The sequence below is a fragment of the Pelmatolapia mariae genome, linkage group LG7 (genome assembly GCF_036321145.2).
Source record: "Pelmatolapia mariae isolate MD_Pm_ZW linkage group LG7, Pm_UMD_F_2, whole genome shotgun sequence".
Taxonomy (NCBI): Eukaryota; Metazoa; Chordata; class Actinopteri; order Cichliformes; family Cichlidae; genus Pelmatolapia; species Pelmatolapia mariae.
The window spans coordinates 12,548,989-12,570,294 of NC_086233.1; the positions used below are offsets into that span (position 1 = coordinate 12,548,989).

The window sequence follows — 21,306 nt, forward strand, 5'->3', positions numbered from 1 at the left end:
CATTCCAACATTCACCTGACAGATGCAAAAATGTTTTAGTTACTATATTAAATTCTGTGAGAGAAATAAAAATAAGATCATTAATAATGATACAATAAAAAAAAACATATTGTTAAGAGCCAGGGAAATGATTTACACTATTACATTAACAAAAGGCTAAGTTAACTGAGAGCATGTTACTTACTATAATTCTGTTCAGAATTCTCAACATTTTTCTTTCAGTAAACTTCCACAGTTGGAGTTAATTGTTAAACCTGTTTAACTGTAAGATCACAGTGCTGTTGAGAAAATATTTGAAAAAGAAAAGCCTCTGGTTAAAGGAAATGATAAATGCTCCCCTCCCCCAACAAGACAATTAACCTAAGTAAACCAGATAAAAAGGGACATGCAAGCTTTTCTTTTTCTCTGCAGCAGTTAATAAAGCAAATAGAACGGTTTAATAGTCAATAATAATTAACATATTTTTAATAGTATTAAAATAACATCGTTACCACTTTTAACTTACAGTCACCAATAAATTGGTAAATTATTCTGTTGTGTGTTCATGTTTAAATTTGGTGCACAGTTTACTAATAGTTTTGCCCTTTTTTTGGCCTTTGGAGTTACCTGTCAGCAGCTACAGCTCTTCCTGGTTTAGCAAAAGATGAAGGTAATGGTGAAGTTGATTGAAATATAAAGACCAACCAAACAGAACAATCTATCTTCTTCTGCTTCTTTGGGGTAGATTGACTAGATGCATCAATGGCATATTGCTGCCATCTACTGTTTATTGTTACCCGAGTAAATCTTCTGCTGATTAAGCACTGAACCGTCTGCTGTCACAGCTTGGGTTTAGTTATGGTTTTCTGAGACACAGGTGGGAACTCTGATGAAAGCAATTAAGGTGGAGTAGACAATCAGAGCCCTATTCAATAAAGCAAGTTCAGCGTATCCAGGTTATCTTTACATTATCTGAATTCAGTTACCCTACATTGGTAATCGGAGCTTAATTGGTAAGCTACACCCATCCTCCATCTTCATTTTCACCAATGCCAGCATCTAGAATGTGGAGGATCCTATCCTAATTCGTGTCATTCCCGGGTCTCCATTCTGCCATATTGGTTCATCTGAGTTTAAGCACCAAATAGCTTTTATTTGAATTTTCTATAAATCATGTTGATTGGATGAGCTATCCTTATTTGCATTTAGAAAACAGACAGTGAAAAATCATCTCAAAGCAAAAAATGCAAGTTCATGTTAAAGTTTTTGTCAAATTAGGATATTGTCAGGTACATTCTCCAGTGTGTCACTTGTAATCTCTTGCAAGTTTTCTGCACATCTGGCAAACCAAGAATGTAAAAAGTAGTTTGAGTTCCCCAATTATTATAACTTTGGTGCTGAAACATGAAAAAGTCAGATGGCAATACTAGTTTTACTGTTTCTAGTCTTACCATCACTTTCACTTGGCATAAGACTTGTCTGGGCAGGATGCGTGACAATAAAGACACAAGTGCATCTCACATGACAGAAGTAACCCTGTTCAGGGATTTTGGCCTTACAGTTCTGTAAAGTGTTTTTTCTTTCCCTCAAAAGCTTATCTTTTAGATCTTCAATAAACATCAGATGAGCTGTGTCTATATTTACTCTGTTTTCTAGATAAGAGCCTGCAGGGCCTGCCTCAAGTAACCCACTCCCTCATCCCTTCCTCTTTAACAGTACAAAAGAGTCAATTCATGGTTAACCCTGAATAATCCCTTTGCTTCTAATAATCTTTTATAGTTGTTTTTATATGTGGAACATGCAGGGAAAGAAGGCTTCAGTAAAAGTTGCAGCTTGGGTAAATCAGCATAAATCCCCATGGTAAATTATTCTACGAACCTAACCTGCTCTGAGAGATTTTCTAGGAATGGCGACACTATTTTCTGGAAAACTAATTGTCAGTGGAACCTAGCCTGTAGATTAATCAGCAGAAAGAAATCTGCATACTGACCAATCAATTCTCCAGAAAACAGCATCACCATTCCAGGAAAATCTCTCAGACCTCTGCAGGGAGACTAGAAGGATCTGAAGATTTTTAGTAGCATCTGAACTGGTTGTTTCCCTGATGAGCATTGGTAATGTTTCAAACATATTAGAGATTCTCTGCTGGGGATTACAGTTTATATAAGCAAGGCATACCATCACAGAACACACACCAAGAATTCCTTTTTAAAGAATAAAATTATTGATTCACTTTGATCTGTTGACAACCAAAGTGATTTCCATGTCTCCTTTATTAGGCTGTAGGGGAGTAAGTTTTAATCCACTGCAAATGGATCCAATTTAAATAAACAGCAACACTGAGAGCACACTGAGAGATAAAATCATTAACTTAAATGAAAATGTTGATTTTAATGCTATTTGCGCTAAATAACCAGATTAATGATTTTCTGCATTATTGACTGTGCCCTTTTGGCAACAGTGTTGCATTTTCCAGTTATCTTTTTTATGTTCTTTATAGATCCTATACAATTTTATCATCATGTCATAATGTCTGTGACGAGAATAGGTGGCACTCATAGGGATCATTTAGTGTGGAATAAAAGTCATATGATGCATGAAACGCCCCTCTTAGATAGGCCAGATGCTGCTAAAACCATCCATTTCATGTGGGTTACCTTACTGAGTTAACTTAACCAGCTCGTGGAAGTTTGCTATTGGTGTAAACCCCACAAGTGGAAAATTCCTATTGGTGGAACATCGCTAAGAAGAGCCATTAGTTCTAGGATCTGTTTAACTCTGACTATTTAAGTCCCTGCTCTTCTCCCTTGGCTTGTACTGCAAGGCGTCTTAAAGTAAGTAAAAAACAAACAAACTATACATTAATATAATTTTGGCTGTGTCTGTACCTGTTCTTCTGTTTAAACACTTGCTGTTTCACCCACGGGGCAGTACAATATGACATCATCCCCACCCATGTCGGTAACAAACCTATAGATTCTCAGATGCACGCAAGTAAGGGAACAGTCTCTTCAAGAATTGAAGAATTTTGAAGCTTGTCCACCACCAGATGGGGCATGCTAAATCTGAATATAGCATTGGTTTATGTATCTCAGTAACATTATAAACTTGCATGGAAAAAAACATTAAATCCGGAGAACCTGTCACACTCCGTATTTGTCCTGTTTATTTAGGTAAAGCATTCGTGTGAGTGTTGGGAGCAAAGTTCTTCGTTTGCGAACACCTCATCGTCTTAATTTACGCTGGTGAATACCGTCCAGCGTCATTCTGTGGAAATATGATACTGAGATTCTGCACCAGAACTGTGGTAAGAAATATCCTTTCATTTAACTATACCTGGTAATAATCTAACTTTTTGGACGTTACACTTGGACGGCAGAACGGATCCATAACTGATCGCATTTTAGATCATAAAGCCAGATCGGTTCAGTCCCTGATCCAATTTGGCTCGATCATTTCCCAGCTCATCACATCTGGATCTGTTCATAGCAGCTTATTTTACATTTTTGATCTGTATTCCTTATTTAAAATGTCTCATCCTCCAAAAATATACTGAAATACCCAAAATGAAAGGTTAGTTAAATGTGAAACGTTGGCTGTGAGGAAGCCATCATCGATCAGTAAAGGCTGATATTAGATCAACAAACATAACGAATGGTCATAAACCTTAGCAAAGAATTTTTATTATTATTAAATAAAAAGGGCAGATCCACTCTTGAGTCTGTTACTATATGGGTGACTAATATCAGAGGTCCATCAGTAAACTGTCTGATTTGTACCAGAATCTTTTTCACTTTGTCACCTATGTTTTGTCTCTCTCAGGTTACAGATTAATAATTAGATTTAAAATCATAATAAAAGTGCTCATTTGAAGTACGCAAAAGCTGGAGACAATCCCAGCTGTACTTTTCTGCATAAGTAATAAATGGGTACAGGCCACCAGTCTGTCACAGACTGACAGCCATTCCAACCTATGACCAATTTAGAATCTCCAGTTAACTGTTCTACTTCAGCACTCAAAGTGCTTTATACAACATCACCCATTTGCACCCATTCCAACAGTGCTTTTTTTTTGTTTCTTTTTTTTTAAATTTAAATATACACCAAAGTGCTTTGTATCCAACATTTGCACACATTTATACTCATCATTTCTTCTTCAAATTAATGACTAATCTTTAAAGTCTTCTCTCTTTTCCCCATTGGATATGAATATTGTATCAGTACCTCAGCAAATGAATAATCAATCATGTGTTTCATCATACTTTATCTACTCTTTGGAGATTAAGGAAGTTAGATGATGTTTTAGATCATTTATGCAGAAAAGTACAAAACTTTAAAGTGTTAAAGTTTTTCTTTCTTTCTCAGCACTCTCAGTTAATGCTTGCATAATGCTCATTTTACTGTCCTTTTTTTTTTAAGTCTTAGTTTTATTTCAATCCATATATTGTTTCACTGGCTGTTGACCAGCCAGACTGTTCTCTTATTACTCATATTGTTCTTCACCTCAGTAGTTCTTGTAATTATCAGGTAAAGATGGGCATGGTGAAACCCTGTGCCTTAGTCAGTTCCCTCCATTTGATGAAGCCTGTATCAAGGACTTGGGTTAATGGCAGATGCCTGACCTACCAACAAGCCCTGCCAACTCAGCCAGTGCCCACACTTCAGCATACCTGTGAGCGCTACCTCATACTCCTGGAGCCCTTTGTGGAGGTGGATGAGCTGAAGAGAACAAAACAGCTGGTGCAAGAATTCCTGAAACCAGGAGGCGTTGGAGAAAAACTGCAGAAAGGCCTAGAAAAGAAGGCTCACAATACTGACAACTGGGTAAGCCTAACAGCAGCACTGAAGGGGAGCTTATAGGTGCGATTGTTATGAAAGCTCACAGGGAGCTCTGAGCCTCGTATTCCTTTAGCTTTAAGTAGTGACTTAATTAATTTATCCAAATCTTCAAAACTTGACTTGTTTTTGAAATTTGATCATTGTTAAGAAGCTTTCAAGCTGGTAAAATTAAACTCTTACTGAAAAAACCCTTACCTGGTCCTATCTTAGCTAAATGTACACAAATTTCTAACCTTTTTCATTTAATAATTCTCAGTTCTTATCAAGACTGCAGAGGAGATGATAAACTATTTTCATTGGTTCTCACAATGAACTCATCTTTGTGCTTGTCCTACTAGACATTAAACAACGCTGACCATAGCATTTTACTAGAGAGAGCAGAAGCCTTCATTGGTATTAAAGGAAATGTAATGCACTGATTTAAATGTATTTGTATGATAAATTCAAATTTGTTCATAAATTAGGAGTCCTCCTTGCACTCACATGTTACTTAGAAGTTCCACAGGGCTTTGTAGTGAAACTAATACTTAATGTTATAGATGTTTCAATTTGGTAATATTGGAAAACGCAACATATATTTTTATTGCTATGCAGATGGTGCCCAGCTATATTGATCCATGAAGCCAGATAGCACAAATAAAAAAGCTTTTCTATTTCTAAATTCAGAAAAAACTGAGATTGCTGTTGTTTTTTGTTTTTTTTCTTTAGCTTTTAGGCCCAAGCCTAAAAGCTAAAGAAATTAGATACTCACTCTGGATAGCTTTATCCCTGGCCTTCAGAAAGACTGTGTTCCACTGAATTCCCAGCAAACATTTTTTTTTCCCCCCCATCTTTTTGAAATTAAACGCACTAAAGTTATTTACATTTATATGCCTTTAAATTCTGTCCCATTTGTTACACAGTGGACCACTGTCACTCTGTCTCCTGTCTGTTAGTCAACCTGGCAATATACATTTAAGTACCTCAAGTTGTATGCTCAAAATTCACAATACTCACTATAGAACTTCTTCTTTTTTTCTTTTTTTTAATTATGACTTGATGTCAGTGATATAGATCTTCATAAATTGCAGCATAAATAGATCAACAGATACACTAGTTGAGTACTAGCAAGTTCTCAATAAAAGTGCAGACGTTATCAACTGCATTTAACTTATTGTTGCACAAACACAATCCTGAATTTTCTGGATGGACTGTAATACATTCTTGCACTTACCTAAAATAAAAAAATTTTTAAACATGAAAAGGAACCAAATCTGACTTTTTTTTTCTTTTTCTTTTTTAGTATTTTCTGGGCATTTTATGTAAATTTATTTTCAATTTTGTTTATTTGTGTAGGTGGGTAAAGATACCTTTTTCTTTTTTTTTCCCTTTGGGGGAAAAAAGGGGGAGGAAAAACGATACACTAAAAATTCATGAATAGTCTTCTCCAAATGAAGCGTCTTGATCACATTGAGTTTGTCTGTATCTGTGTTTAGTTAACAGACTATATGGTGCAGACTGACTATCTTGACAACCGTCTGCCTGTGGTGGCTTATTCAAATAACAGTGGTTCCTTTCCCCGAATGGACTTCAGGGATAAGCAGGGACAAATAAGGTGAACTATATAACTGTATACTGCATTGTGAAGGGGGGGAGGGGACAATAGATTCTGAAGGTCTGAATCTTGGCCGTTTCTGATTGCTATATTATGGATTTGTATTATGTCAATGCCATGCAAATGTTTAACTAAATAATCATGTTCTCTGCCTAGGTGTGCTGCCAAAGTGATAAGAGCTATTTTGGACTTCAAGACTATGATTGACAAGTAAGTATTATCAGCTCAAGTAAAAAAATTTTTAAAAGCTTAGAAAGTGGCAGGTATTGAGAATTATTATTTAAAATTCAATATTCTGTGATTACCTCCTGTCAAGAGAATGGTGCTAACGGGATCTGGGTTTACTGTATCACTACAGTATAGTCATTTGGGTTTCCAACCTCCAACCAGGACTGATAACATTTGAAATGTCCATTGTTTTCCTTGTGTGGGGAAATGCACATTACATGGTCAAAACTTCTTCTTTTTTTTTTTTTCTTAGCTTAGCTACCTTGCTATTAATTCCTAATCACATTTTAATTTGTTTTCTCAAAGTTGGTGTGGAATATCAAAAGCTGTGGAAAGCAAACTTGCAAAAAAAACAAATACACATACACCATGCTAATGTACTTGTACTTGCACTTGTTATTTGAAATGGCTTTGAGGGTTGTGGATATATATCTAGGTCTGTCGGGAGGGAAATGGGTAATTGTGAGTTCCAGGTATACCATAAACACATCATGTGATCATACCCTGGAAGTTTCAGGTCATTGTAGTATAAAATTGTTGGCATTTCCCTTATAAGGCTGATACTGATTTTCACGGTTTAGTATTATTCCCACACATAAAAATAAGTCCTTGTTTCTCATGTGGCTGAGGTTTAACTTTAATCAAAGTGCCATAGGTTCAGACATGAACAGTAAGAAATTGTTGACACAGGCATCATGTTTAACAGTGAGACGGTACCAGTTGATTACCTGGGAGGAAAACCCCTGTGTATGAACCAGTATTCCCAGTTGCTATCATCATGCCGTATTCCGGGCCTGGAGACGGACTCTCTTGTGTTCCATTGCAAGACTTCTTACCCTTCCAGATACATTACATTGGCATATAACAGTCAGGTGAGGAGCACATCATCACACACTTGTCTGACATTCTGGGACTGTATTCATCAGTTTACAAAGAATGGTGTTATAATACATCTTAGTAGGAAAAGTGAAGTTGAAGATCAAATTATCAAGCAGTTTAAAAGGTGTAGAATGCACAGTTTTCACTGTGCTAACTGCAACTTCCACAATCCACAAATCATACTTCTCCAATATTGTTGAGATTCAGCCCTCAACATAAACAGTAATATGTATATCACAGGCACTAGAGACAAGGATTTTCAGGATCTCATTTTATTGGGGGGGGGGTCAATTCTGGAGCCTTTCACAGCTGACTTTGGGTGTGCGGTAGGAACATCAATCCACAGTGTGCACCAGTGTTCACATTCGCACAAAAACTGCCAGAGGGTCCTGGTAAGGGCATTATACTATGAACGAGTGGAGAAATTTTTGTATTTACAACAGTAATAAAGCACAAAATTACAAATAAAGTTGGGTTAAAAACAAAAACATTAGACTGACATCATGTAGATGAGAAGTTCAAATTGCTTTAATAAATAATATGTACACTATAAATCTAAGAAAAACAGCTGCATGCAGGTATAAAACAAAGTGTTTGGGATCTTATGCCTGACATGTGTGTTCACCTGTCACAGAATGAGGAGTTATTATACAGCTTTACAGAAATTGATAGGAAAAATTTCCTGAAGAATCCTTTATGGCAGCGAGGCTGAATCCATCAGAGGGTGAAGGAGCTCTGCTGCCTCAGAAGTGTGGACTTGAGTGGGAGTAATGTCCATGATGTAGAGCAGTTTGTCTGTACCTCATTTCTGACCAATGATGCTTCCAGCCTTGAGGATCAGTTTGTTGATCCTGCTGGCATCTCTGGCACTGATGCTGCAGATTAGCAAAAGCCCCAGACTGCATGGGATGGTGATCATGTCAAAAGGTTTCTTTGCTCACACTGGTAATAAGTGTAAATAAAAATTAAACTCTGCGCTAAATGGATCTACGTCAGATGATGCACATCCAAATTTCTGAAGGAATGTTTTACAACCAGTTATTTTATTCTCTTATGGTGGGCAAGTTCACTCTCTCATACACTCCCTTCCAATAAGGAGCCTTGCTTTTGTGTGTGTCCTTGCCTCAGTTCTTTATGGTGGACGTCTACAATAGTGATGGGACTCCTTTGACTGTGCACCAGCTTTGTGTTCAGCTGGAGAGAATATGCAGCTCTTCGCTGGAGACCAGCACAGAGCCCGTTGGCATCCTCACCTCCTTAAATCGTGACTCCTGGAGCAAATGCTATGACAGATTGATCCAAGGTGAGCACAATTATGCTTTTGTACAGTTGTAAAGAAGCTAATGTATATGTAAGAGGGATTAACTGGGAAACACTGCAATGCAAGCGCTAAACTGATGTTAAAACTAAACAACGTAATACTTGATCATAAGAGGCCAGGTAAAATTGGAAGTTCTCCATGTAAGAAAGTTATATTAAGTAGTCAGTGAAAACCAAACTGCTTTATTGAATCTCTGGAAAAACCCTGTTCATCTCATAGCATAGCTTTATTTTATTTTTTTTCATTTAAAAAAAAAAAAAAAAAAAAGGTAGAAAAGAGCATGTGGAATAAGAGTTGCCACTATGAATGTTCATTAATTTGATGAGAGGGGTGATGTTTTCATAATAAGGGTATAATGGGCACCAGTGGATTCCACTAAACTGAGCTTAGTAAACTCTGTCCTGTTTTTCTGAGTGTTTACAGCCAAACCTCACACATTCCCGTTCTGTAATAATACTAGGAATTTACTGAAACAGAGCAAAACTGGACTTATTGGAGCATAGGAACGTTTATATAAATTGGCCAAAATGCAGCTGTTAATGGGACTGTGCTACTACTAAACAGTATGTTGTGTTAGTCATATGCACAGTATTCCCACTCTTATGCTTTCCTCCTTAGACATTTGAGATCATTTATTCCACCAACTGTTTTTGTATTGTTACAATTGATTTCAAGGTGTAATGCAAAGAGTAGAGGGGATGTCTTTGAACACTAAAAAGTAATTTAGCAGACGTGGGGAAAATTGGACAGAGGCAGGAAAATCAACCTCATCCTCCCCAGCAAATAGAACCTTGAGTTTCACACACTGCAAAAAAAACCCAAAGTGATGCATGCATTTATGAAACTGGCATTGTAACACTATCTTGTCACACAGACTGCTTAGGATCTGATGGTTAATGCAAACAAATGGCATATAAGTGACCCCTTACAATCAACTGACTCAATTTTTTTATTTATTTTATCCTAGTTTTATCACCATCTTGACACACCCAAAGTCCGTTTGAAGATGCGAGTGGTCCTTGCGGACTGGTCCTTGTCATCAAAACGACTGTTTTAGAGGAAAAGGGATCAAAAGTGTATTCCACATGGTTATAATTCTTTTGGTCACTCAATTGTCTTGGTATTAAATACTAGTGAATAAAAGTAAAGTCAGCATTGTCACAGGGGAAATGGAGGTGATAATCTGGGTGACAGACACCAAGAATCCCCTGAAAAGCAGAAGTGCTGGGACAGGGGGACAGAGACAAGATAACAGTGCATTTGAGAGGACCCTTGTATTAAAATGGTGTTTCCCTATATGGACAACATAATAAAGCTCTGGCTAATTCAGTTTCTATTGACTATCATATACTGCAACATTTGGTCAACAATGAACTTTTTTTTAAAAAATTTTTTTTATTATCAATGGTATTATACAAGTTATGTATTAACTTCTAAACGTGTAAGTAGGCGTAAGTATTTGTCTGAATAAAGACTGAATATGAATGGGTATCATGTATGCTTTGTCTGTTGCATTTGTGTCCAGATAAGCCCAACAAAGAAGCGCTGTCAGCTATCCAGAGGAGCATCTGTGTAGTATGTCTGGATAAAGCCATGCCTCAAGTGCCTGATGACATGTACTCCAGATGTAATGTCCTCCAGATGATGCATGGAGGAGGCAGCCAGTGGAACAGTGCCAACCGCTGGTTTGATAAATCACTACAGGTGATTTGAATCATAGTAGACAAACTTCATTTGTATAAAAATAGTTTGCTCTTTAAGGTGTTAAAAAAACAAAAAAAACAAAACAAAAACAAATTCTAGCATCACTTATAAAGTATTTTAAAAATGCATATATAATTGGATACAAAATCACAGAAGTGAGTACAAAGAATATTCTAACAAATCATAAATTTTAACTTTAAAACCTTAGGTGCAACTAGGTTGAAAGGTTAGTTGGTTTGTTGTTGTAATTGTCCTAAGTGCCGCATTCAGTACTGTGGACAATGATGTATTATTACAGTGACTAGAGCATGCAATAGGTATCTAATAGACTTGTAGTCAAGACCGCCTAAACCAAGACCGGAGGGTATCGAGACCAAGACAAAGTCGAGACGAGACCAAGGCCGAGACAAAAGTCTTTGAACTACAGCCAGATGCTGCTTCGTTTACGGGTGTCAGGCATATTTATGTGTTTTTGCAATGCACTTTCACAGCCCTCCTCACCGCTGTCTACTGTCTCACTCACTTACTGAGAGGACAGATGCATGCTCCACTTGACTGTCGCGTCTCATCCTGTTTTTCACATAATGATATTATCCTATATCCTCCCATGTGATTGGCCACAATATGGAGGGATTGGAGCATAGCTGAGCCACTGTGTGAGAGCTGAGCAGCGAAAGGAAATTAAGTGAGGAGCTGGCTCTCGCTCAGTGGGAGTCGACTCTTCTGATTCACTACAAAGCACGGCTCTTAGAGCTGATGCTTTTGCGCATGACCGAACGTTACGTTGTGTGTCATGGATACTGTTGACTCCAAATCTCCCGACCACTATGTCGATCTGAGACAGCAAGACCGAGGGATCAGAGTTCCACAGGGTTCTGTGCTAGGACCAGTTCTGTTTACATTCTACAGGCTTCTCTTGGGTAGTTTCATTACAAGGCATAGCATACATTTTCACTACTATGCAGATAACACACAACAATTAAAGTGCAGGAATGTCTTAAAGACCTCGATGACCTCTAATTTCCTTCCTGGTCCAGATTAAACCAAGGTTATTGTACTCTGTCCCAAAAAATCTTAGCAATATGGTATTTAACACTATTACACTCAAAGTTCTTACCTTGACTCCAGTAATACTGTGAGGAATCTTGGAGACCTTGTAAACCAGGATATGTCCTTTGATGTGCGTGTTAAACGAATATGTAGAACTGATTTTCTTCCATTTGCATAAGCATAAAATGAGAAATATCCTGTCTCATAGTGATGCAGAAAAACTAATTCCTGCATTTATTACTTCTAGGTGGAACTACTGTAATTATTAGTTCTTCTTTGAGCAGATTTCTCCTATACTGGCTTCTCTTCATTGGCTCCCTGTTAAATCCACAATCTAATTTAAAATACTCTCACAACATACAAGGTCCTGAATAGACACTCCATCTTACTAAGACTTTACAGTACCATATGACCCAATTGGAACATGTGATTGTTAGTTTTTTCTCTGTATTATTGTAGGTTCTTTACACTAAAATATAAGGCAACTTGGGGCAACTGTTATGATTTGGCCTTATATAATGTATTGAATTAAATTGTATTCTTGCGTCACAATTTGCCGACAGTCTAAAGATCTACAGAGCAAAACTAAAACTGAAGCACAATGTCTTAATTAGTGAAAGATATAGACTAATCCAGCTTGAAACGTAATGCTAATGGCTGTTTTGCCTTCTTTCTTTCAGTTCATTATTGGAGAAGATGGGGCATTTGGTAACAATGTCTCGCATAGTTGTACAGATGGTACAATTGGTATGACCTTGACTGATTATGTTTTAGCATCCATGTAAGTATACATTTAAAATGCAGTGTTCTGTAGTTTAGTTTTGTTGTTTGGTCTGTTAACAAAAGCTCAAATATGAGGCAAGGTGACTTCTAAAAATACATTATTCTTTCCCTAACACAGACAAGTGTATTTCTTTTCCATTAAATTTATAAGACACAAGGATAGACTGATCCTTGTGCTTGGGGCTTGGACATGGAGGCAACAGCCTAAGGAGAGAATTTTCAGAGAAAGCTCATTTCCACTGCTTGTAAAGGCAAACTCATTCTTTCCGTCAAAGTCATTGACCATAAGTGAGCATGGGGATGTAGCTTGACCAACTAAATCAACAGCTTCCCTTTTACCCTCAACTAACTTCACCACAATGGATTGGTACAACATCCACATCATTACAGAGCCGGCAAAAGTCCCATGAACAGCTCACTCCTGAACAGGATATTGAGATGAGTTCTACTGGAGGTAGGAATTAAAGATCTCCTGGACCAGGGGGGCTTCTCCCAGATCATCCCAGCGGACCTTTACACATTTAGGCATGCCAACCCTGTTCAGCATCCTCCCCACCACCTCATCAACTCACCACAAGGTGATGCTCAGTTGACCACTCACCCTGAGTGTCCAGACCATACAGCCACAGATGTAATAGGATTTAAAAAATAAAAAATAAAATAAAAAAATATCACCCTGCGACGTCCTGGTGCCACATTTTCTCATGAAGACCCTTATGTTTGAACATGTTATGGACAGACTGATCTTAATCTGAGTGTGGTCAGATTCAGATCAGGCAGGCCATTCCTCTAATCACACCCCTCCAGGTCTTGCTGTCATTGCCCACATGATTATTGAAGTCTCCCCATAGGACAAAGTTGCTTGGTGGTGTACTCTCTAGCACCCCACCTAACAACTTCAACAATGCTGGTTACTCTGAACTGTCTTTTGGCACATAAGGACAGACAACAGTCAGGACTTGTTTTCTGGCCCAGTAGTGCAGGGAAGCAACAATCTATGAAACCCATGCCAAAGGATGGATTCACCAGCTACTTCAGTCTGCATGTCAAAGTATCCTTGGGGAAGATATGTAACTCCATGTACAACTATTGGAATTTGATTGTGTGCACAAATTTTAGACAAAAAGCTTAGGCATTGTCAATTTGTGGAACCAGAACCCCAATCCAAGAAGGCTTGCTTAGCTTTATCTAAAAAGTCCAGTCTTTGATCGTATGAGTATTATCCAGCAGGCAGTAAAGGCCTACTAATGAGCTGATGGGTGAGGGGGCTTGCCCAGTTTTGAATGCCACTTTCCGGGAGCTCTTCTACCAGCCACTCCTGTTCTGGCAGCTCCCCTCTAGATCACTGCTCTTGGACTATGACTGGGTTTAGTTTAGTAGCCTAGACATTAAGCCCTAGGGATCTGTTACTTTAAAAATGGTGGTGTAACCTGTTAGAGCTATTTATACTAATGTGGATTAATACTCAGGTTTTTATCTTTAATGTTTAACAAAGGGTTAAAAAAAAGTGTTCTTGGGGATGGGATCTCTTTCAATGCTGGCTTTCTTGACATTATAAAAAAGTGTCTTAGGGGATGCTTGAGGCTTTGAGTGCTCAGAGTAACAAAGCGCTATGAAAGTAAAAGTCCAGTTACTGTGGGCAACTCCAGATTGAAACCAATCTAGAGACAGCACTAACTCCAGCTTTCCCACCAGAGAGGTGACATTCAATGTGCCAATAGCCAACTTAAGGAGCCTGCCAGGGCCTGTGCCTCTGACTGCCACCCAAAACACACTAGAATGCTTCCTGTGGGTGGCAAGCCCATCTGTGACTTCATACTTTTTTCTTTTTTTTTTCCTTAAGCTTTCAACACACTTGCAAAAAGTCTCTTGATAGAAATGTCCATTGACATAAGAGATTATTTTACCTTTGCTGGCTTTTTTCTGCCCCTCAGTAGCATTCCCTGTTTGTCATTTGTATTTTTTTTCTCCTTTTTGGAAACAGCAAGAAACTAGAGATCATAGAGTCTTCCACGGTGCCTTTGCCCACACCTCAGAAACTACACTTCAACATCACAGCTGACATCAAAAAAGCAATTGAGGAGGCCAAACAAAGCATTGATAAGTGAGTACAAAAGCTACTGCTCAAGTTTTAGTTGCATAGCCCCACTGAAAACAAAAATCCATCCCCAGAGGAAAAACCCAAATAAACATGACTAAGGGTGTTTTCACACCTATAGTTCATTTAGTTCAAATCAGTAAATGAGTTTGTAAACTCTTGTGGTTTGGGTTGTTTTCATACAGAGAATAATCAAAATATACTTCAAGCACAGCAAAATGCGTCATGTTCAGTCTGCTCATTGGCCAGATGTGTCTGGGGCAGAAGCAACAAAAGTAAACATGGGAAGAAGGTGCTGTAATCCTGGACTATTGGAGAACAGAGAATTTACATTCATTTCACAGCTAGTTGTAAGCCCCTGCAGACCTTTGCACATCCACAGTACTTTGCTCCAATGAGAATGCAAATTGTATGTTGCTATGGGAAGTTTTTAGCTCAAACTTGAAATGTACACCTTTTATAGTTAGTTTAGATTGGTCGGATCACGCTCATACCATAAGTACCGCTCTGGAGTTCATTTGGAACCATACAGAGGCCACCTCCTCTCAGTGCAGTTGTTTTGATCCACACCAGAGTGTGATCAAATGTTCACACATGCACAAATGAGTTTGATTTTAAATGGACTAAACAGACTAAACTTTGCTTCAAAGTAACCATCAATGGAGCACAACCTTAAAACTAAAAGGTTTATAAATGAGCCCCCAGCTGTAGACAGAGGCTCACTGAAATGGGAAAACCCTCTGTGGGCCATAATGTCATGAGGCCTCTGAGGGGGAAGAAAATAACCCCAGGTTTCTTTTCAACACTGAGAGAGTCTGAAAAGAAATTTTTGATTCATATAATTTTAACCATTTAAAATAAATAAATAAATAAATAAATAACCATCCCTCAGATGTTACTTTATGTTCAGGGTTCATTACTCTTTTTTTTTTTTTTTTTTTTTTTTTTTTTCTCTATCCAAGCAACAAACATGACTGAGAGTGGACTCTCCTCTGTGCCTGTCGTGCTAGACCTCAGTGCAGCATTCGATATTACTGTAATATTTTATTACAGAGTTGAGCATGCTGTAGGAATTAAAGATGATGCACTACAGTGGTTAGAACCATATCTGATGTCCATGTAAATGGGGAGTCTTCCTTACACACTAAGGTTAATTTATGGTGTTCCAGATAAATCTGTTCTGGGACAGCTTCTGTTTCACATTATACATGCTGTCCTTAGGCAGTGAAATAAAAATAAAAAAAAAACAGCATATTGGCTTATCTTTAGCTCTCTGTTAAATCCAGTATCCAAGTTAAAATCCTGCTCCTCACATACAAGGTCTTGAATATTCAGGCTCCATCTTATCTTAATGACCTTATGGTACTGTATCACCCCATTAGCACTTGTTACTCTCAGAGTGCAGACTTAATCATTTTCTAGGATATTTAAAAGTAGAATGTGAGGCAGAGCCTTCAGCTTTCAGGCCCCTTTTCTGTGGAACCAGCTTCCAGTTTGTATTCGGGAGACAGAAACCATCTTTACTTCTAAGATTAAGATTAGGCTTAAAGCTTTCCTGTTTGATAAAGCATATAGGTAGGGCTAGATCAGGTGACCCTGAATCTTTCTTTAGTTACACTGAAATAGGTGTAGGTTGCTGGGGCTTCCCATGATGCACTGACGTGAGTAAGGAAGAATCACACTTTTCAGTCTGCATATGATCATTAGTTACTGTTTTATACATTGTGTGTTGTCCTGCCTCCCTTCATTGGTGCCACCTCTCCCAGTGACCTGATTTTGAAAAGAGAAATTGCAGTGCAAAACTCCATAGTTCATTACCTCCATTCTCCATACTTAACAAAGCATATATACATATTTTAATAGCAACAGGAGCATGCAATACACAAACACATCTGTTATCCTATCCTCTTCACAACAGAATCGTCCAAGACCTGGATTTCAGTATTCTCTCATTCAACCACTATGGGAAAAACTTTCTAAAAGCAAACAAGATGAGCCCTGATGCTTTCATACAGATGGCTATACAGCTGGCCTACTACAGGTGAGTAATTTAAACCTTATGGAGATGTTTCTGTAGGCTGACTTTTTCTTTACCAAGTTAAGATGGAACAGAAAATCCTGAACTCATTAACCGTAACAACCTGGGTTCACACTTCATTCTTTGAAAACACAAAATGCTGCAGTCACAGATTAAACAAATTTTTTTTAATTTTTTTTTCCTGCATAGACCTAATTGAGAGCAAAGCGTATTTAATATTCACATAAAATGTTGATCCTTATCAAAAGCACATGTATTTCTTTGTTAATCTAATTACTAAGCAGGCTATAAAGTTTAGGCATATAGATTGTTGCCAGCTGACCCTTCTGAAGGGCCTGACACAAGATTTTCATTACAACTGTTAAGTTGTAATGAAGTCATTTGTATGAGACTGGTGATGGTTGCAATTCTCAATTTAGAGAAGGTTTGGGCTGCACCAACAAAATGTTGAAGTTTTAAACTTGTCTGTTTATTAAGCAGAATATTTTTTATTCTTTATCTTTACAATTAAAGATAAAGAATAAAAAATATTCTAGTGTGACTAGAACATAGCTTTGACTTGCACATCATTGCATTCTCTTATATTTTGTTTTTACACAGCATCCCAACATTTTTGGAATTGGGGTTTCATTTTGGAACACAGGTTGTTTAAAATATTTTCCTCCAATCTCTTGGCAGGGTGCACCGGCAGCACTGTGCATCTTATGAAGCTGCCTCAATGCGACTGTTCAGGCAGGGACGTGTAGGTGAAATCCCCTCAACTTCAAGTGCCTCAGTTGCCTTTGTCATGGCTTTTAATGACCCAAACAAGAAGGTATGGGGAGGTTGGGGAGGGTGTGTGTGCAGGTATTTCACTCTAGGATTGTGGGTAGAGTTATTTTTCTTTGACACTGAATATAAAACTCAGTGCCACAGAAAATGATGTCAGAGTTCACAATACATCTGCTGTGGATGATTGCATCATGACTAATCAAATCAATCCCCATGAAGAATCTGAATGGGATTTTTTTTACCTGCAGAACACTCTGTTCTGTTGCCTACTTTTCTTTGGTCTCACTTCAAATACTGAAGTGAGACCAAAGCTGACAGTTTCACTTATTTGCATGTTGCTGCTACGTAATGCTTTAGATTACAAAGTTCAGTCATAACTACCTTGTTACAAGTGGTGAATTGTAACTTGTAATCTTGTTGTACAGAACACAGAGAAAGTGGATCTTTTGAGGAAAGCTATAGAAGTGCACAAATGGAACACTAGCATGGTGAGTTTTAATGACAAAACTGCTCAGTGCTTCAGTTTAGTGGCAGTCTGTTCCTGTTAAATGGGACAACCAAATGTTAACATTAACACGCACCACACTACAGTAAAAATCAGCTTACAAACTTTGCACCTCTAAATCCAGGCTGGGTAAACACAACACCACTAACAAGCTCTGTATTTACATATCTTTCAGCTGTATTTAAAAATAACATCATTGTTGAGAGTGGTGGAAGTCACACTCTGTTAGTCTGTATGAGCAGCTGTGTAGACTACAGAATGAGCTGTGCTGTTCCTATTGGCTGTTCCCATCACTCAGATCCTTTCCTGAAAGGGGCAGTGCAGCAGTCAGGTTGATTTAAAGCGACAGACACTGAAACAGATGATTGTTGCAGACATGGTACAAAAAATGCTGTCTGATATTTCTGGGAGAACTTCAAATATGCTATAAATGTAAATTATGGGGACATGTGACACTCACATTAATATGACATAAATTGGCAATGAATAAAAGTGTAAAGTTTAAGACTCCTGTAAAGATACTGAACTCTACTCCACACTGATGCCAACAAGTTAATAAATGCAGGAAAGAACAGCAAAGATGGGGGAAGAGAGGACATACTGTCATACTGATGGGCAGCAACAACTGCTCTTCTAAAATTATTTGATGGCCTTTCTCTTTAGCGCTGAATGCTCCAAGAGCAGAAAACTGTCATTTTAAAAAATAAAACACCTTAAAAATCCCCACACTGCTTCTTTGTTTTGGCTTAGTTTTTCTGTAGTTTATCAGAGATTGTATTTACCTAACAATCTAGAATTATGACTAGATTGTAGTCTTCTCTATACAGCTGTGGTAAAAACAAAGGATGGGTAACCTAAATAAATGGAGACTGTATAATTACAGAAAGCCTTCGTTATCCCTTGTGTATCTGTAAGTCTGCTCGCATTTACTTGAATCTGAGACCAGATGACCTTTTTCTTCAAAATGAAACTTTTCATCAAAATGTACCACCTGCACATGGGCCTAGGCAATGGACTTCAAAGAAGTATATCAGGAATGACTATTTAGCTGTACATGTAGTACAGTCAGTATAATCTAGGCTTATGAAGTTGACCATAGGATATAAAACTATGGGGTACAAAAAAACCCCATGCAAACATGGATCAAAGAATCAGACTTTTTTGTTGCTGTTGTGCTGAGACTGTCTGAAAAATGCTGTGTAAGCACTCTACAGGTCATGTTTAGTCCTGTGCAAACATTGTGAGTTGTCTTCTTTGTAATAGGAAATTAGTGGACAGACAGTCTTTGGGCACTTCCTGGGTCTACAGCACCAAGCAACTGAGAAAAATATTCCCATGCCGGACATCTTCACAGACGCCTCCTTTGATAAAGTTTTTGACTATCGACTTGCTACAAGTCAGGTGAGGAGCACAGCTGAAATTGAGCTGACAAAGTCTTAATAGTATTATATTACTAGAGACATAATCAAACTTCTGTCTGCTGCAAAAAATGGTTAATGTTTCTCCAATTGGTATCTTTCCAATCTGATGAGGAAGGGACTCATTTATATTATTTTGTTTAAATATTATTTTTGTTTTCAGCATCAACTGATAGTTATGATGAACACAAGACATCTATTAAGATCAAGGACACCCTTAGGCTATATGACATGGTATTAGCTGTGTTGCTAACGAGGTTTCAATCATTCTCACAGAAGTGCATATCAAACAACTATATGGTTTAACACAATAATTAACCACTATGTCGAACTTTGTTCTACTTCACAAGGTGCCGTCCAAATCTGGTTGTCTTCCATGTGCTGGTCCTTATCAACGTAAAACGTATGATATATGCTATACTCTTTTGAAGGATGACATGACTTTTGTGGTGTCAGCCTTCAAAACAAACACAGAAAATAATTCAGAAGAGCTGAAAAAAGCTGTGGAGGATGCACTGCTGGACATGAGGACCATACTGTGAAAACAAAGACGTGAATGAAGTGGTGGATTTTCACTTTTGTTGAATGAGAATGTGACTAAGAGGCTTTGCTGTTATAATTTTATTAAAATATAGTTTCATTCCACAATTCTGTGTTTATCCAGACTTGTTGTTAGCACTTGTTGCCAAGTTTGGGACCCACTGTGTTTGGATCATTCCAAAAGCAAAAATGAAGGCAGTAGTCATTTGCACTTTTGCAGACAACTGAAAGAATAAAACACTTTTTTAAAAATGGACATTTGTTTTTAAATAAAAATGCAAATGGTGTTCAGCATTCTCCCTTTCATTAGCACACTAGTCTACTGGTCAGAGCTTTTGTTCTACATTTAAAACAAAATAAAAAAATAAAGTGCATGCCTAAATAAAATGTTATTAGGATTACCACAGAGAGATGCTGAAGTTTAAAAGTAAACCAAGAAGGTTGCTGCTGATTCAAACAACCACATTTAAGAAGCAAGGGTTTTGGGGGTTGGCTTGGAAGCTACTTTTAAAATGACCAGGGTGGTGGGGTGGACTGTTCATTCCATTCCTCCTTGCACGTAGAAGCAGATACTGATCCTGCTGATCGGTTAAGGATCTAAGGCCCTGCCCAGCTCTCCTAGAGTTAACTGCCTGTCTCCTGGAATCTTCTCCAGAATGTGCTAGGAGACCCTGCAAACCCTGCTGGCAATGGTGAATGCTGATTTACCATCCTGGTGGAATTGGACTACCTGTGCAACCTCAGTAGGATCCAAATATAGCAAAGTAGTGGGAAAAAAACAGTTGAAGATGAGGGGAAAAATCTTGTTGGCCTCCACCTTCAGCGGAATAGCAATGGGTGACAAATCTGACATTCATATTATAATAATGGGCTGCACATCACTGGAAATTAAAATGCTTTCAGAAAGACAGCTAAGTTTAAGAAAGATTCCTCCACCATCAGTAAAGTAAACTTTACTCCCGCAGAGGTAAATCATCTTGTTAATAGCCTTAACATCCTCACCATGTACAAACCTGGATACTGTGGTTTCTCTAGAAAAGAAAGGAACCTGGACAGTAAATGGCACGCTCATTTAGAAGATCTTTACTTGGCCTGGAATAATAATTTGATCAGAAAGTATGAAAGCCCTCTTTAAAGCTAGTACATCTTACTGTTTGTCACTGATGAAGAAAATGGGGAGAACCCCAGGTTTTTGTTTTTTTTTCAGCATTTTAACCAGGCTAAGTCTGAGCTGTGAGCCAAGTATTCCTTTAAGCGTAACTAGCATTGTATTTCTTTGCAAATAAAGATTTATCTAAAAATATTTGCAATAATCCCACAGATGTGTCATTAAATACAGCAAGTTTAATAACAGGGCATTGATTAAAGCATTACGTGAGCCATCTTAGTTCATTATAGACTGATTTCTAACTTTTTTAAAAAAAAATGCTTGAAATACTGTAATAGTGTGATGTGAATAATGTGAAAAAGTACTTTAGAATTTGAGAAGGTTAGGAATGATCTGTTTATGGCCTCTGACAGAGTGCTTGTCCTGCTAGACCTCAGTGGAGCATTTGATA

At 37.9% G+C, this 21,306-nt stretch overlaps 1 protein-coding gene across 1 annotated transcript; it reads left to right on the top strand.

The window, feature by feature from the left end:
- The first annotated feature begins 2,916 nt into the window (after positions 1-2,916).
- LOC134631679 (carnitine O-acetyltransferase-like) lies at positions 2,917-19,749 on the top strand. The gene is made up of 14 exons (XM_063480239.1): positions 2,917-2,940; positions 4,507-4,803; positions 6,294-6,412; positions 6,569-6,622; positions 7,347-7,512; positions 8,648-8,822; positions 10,366-10,544; positions 12,275-12,375; positions 14,362-14,481; positions 16,394-16,516; positions 17,192-17,327; positions 17,710-17,772; positions 19,053-19,190; positions 19,558-19,749. The coding sequence occupies exons 1-14, from the start codon at positions 2,917-2,919 to the stop codon at positions 19,747-19,749; spliced, it is 1,887 nt and encodes a 628-aa protein (XP_063336309.1).
- The last annotated feature ends 1,557 nt before the right edge of the window (positions 19,750-21,306 follow it).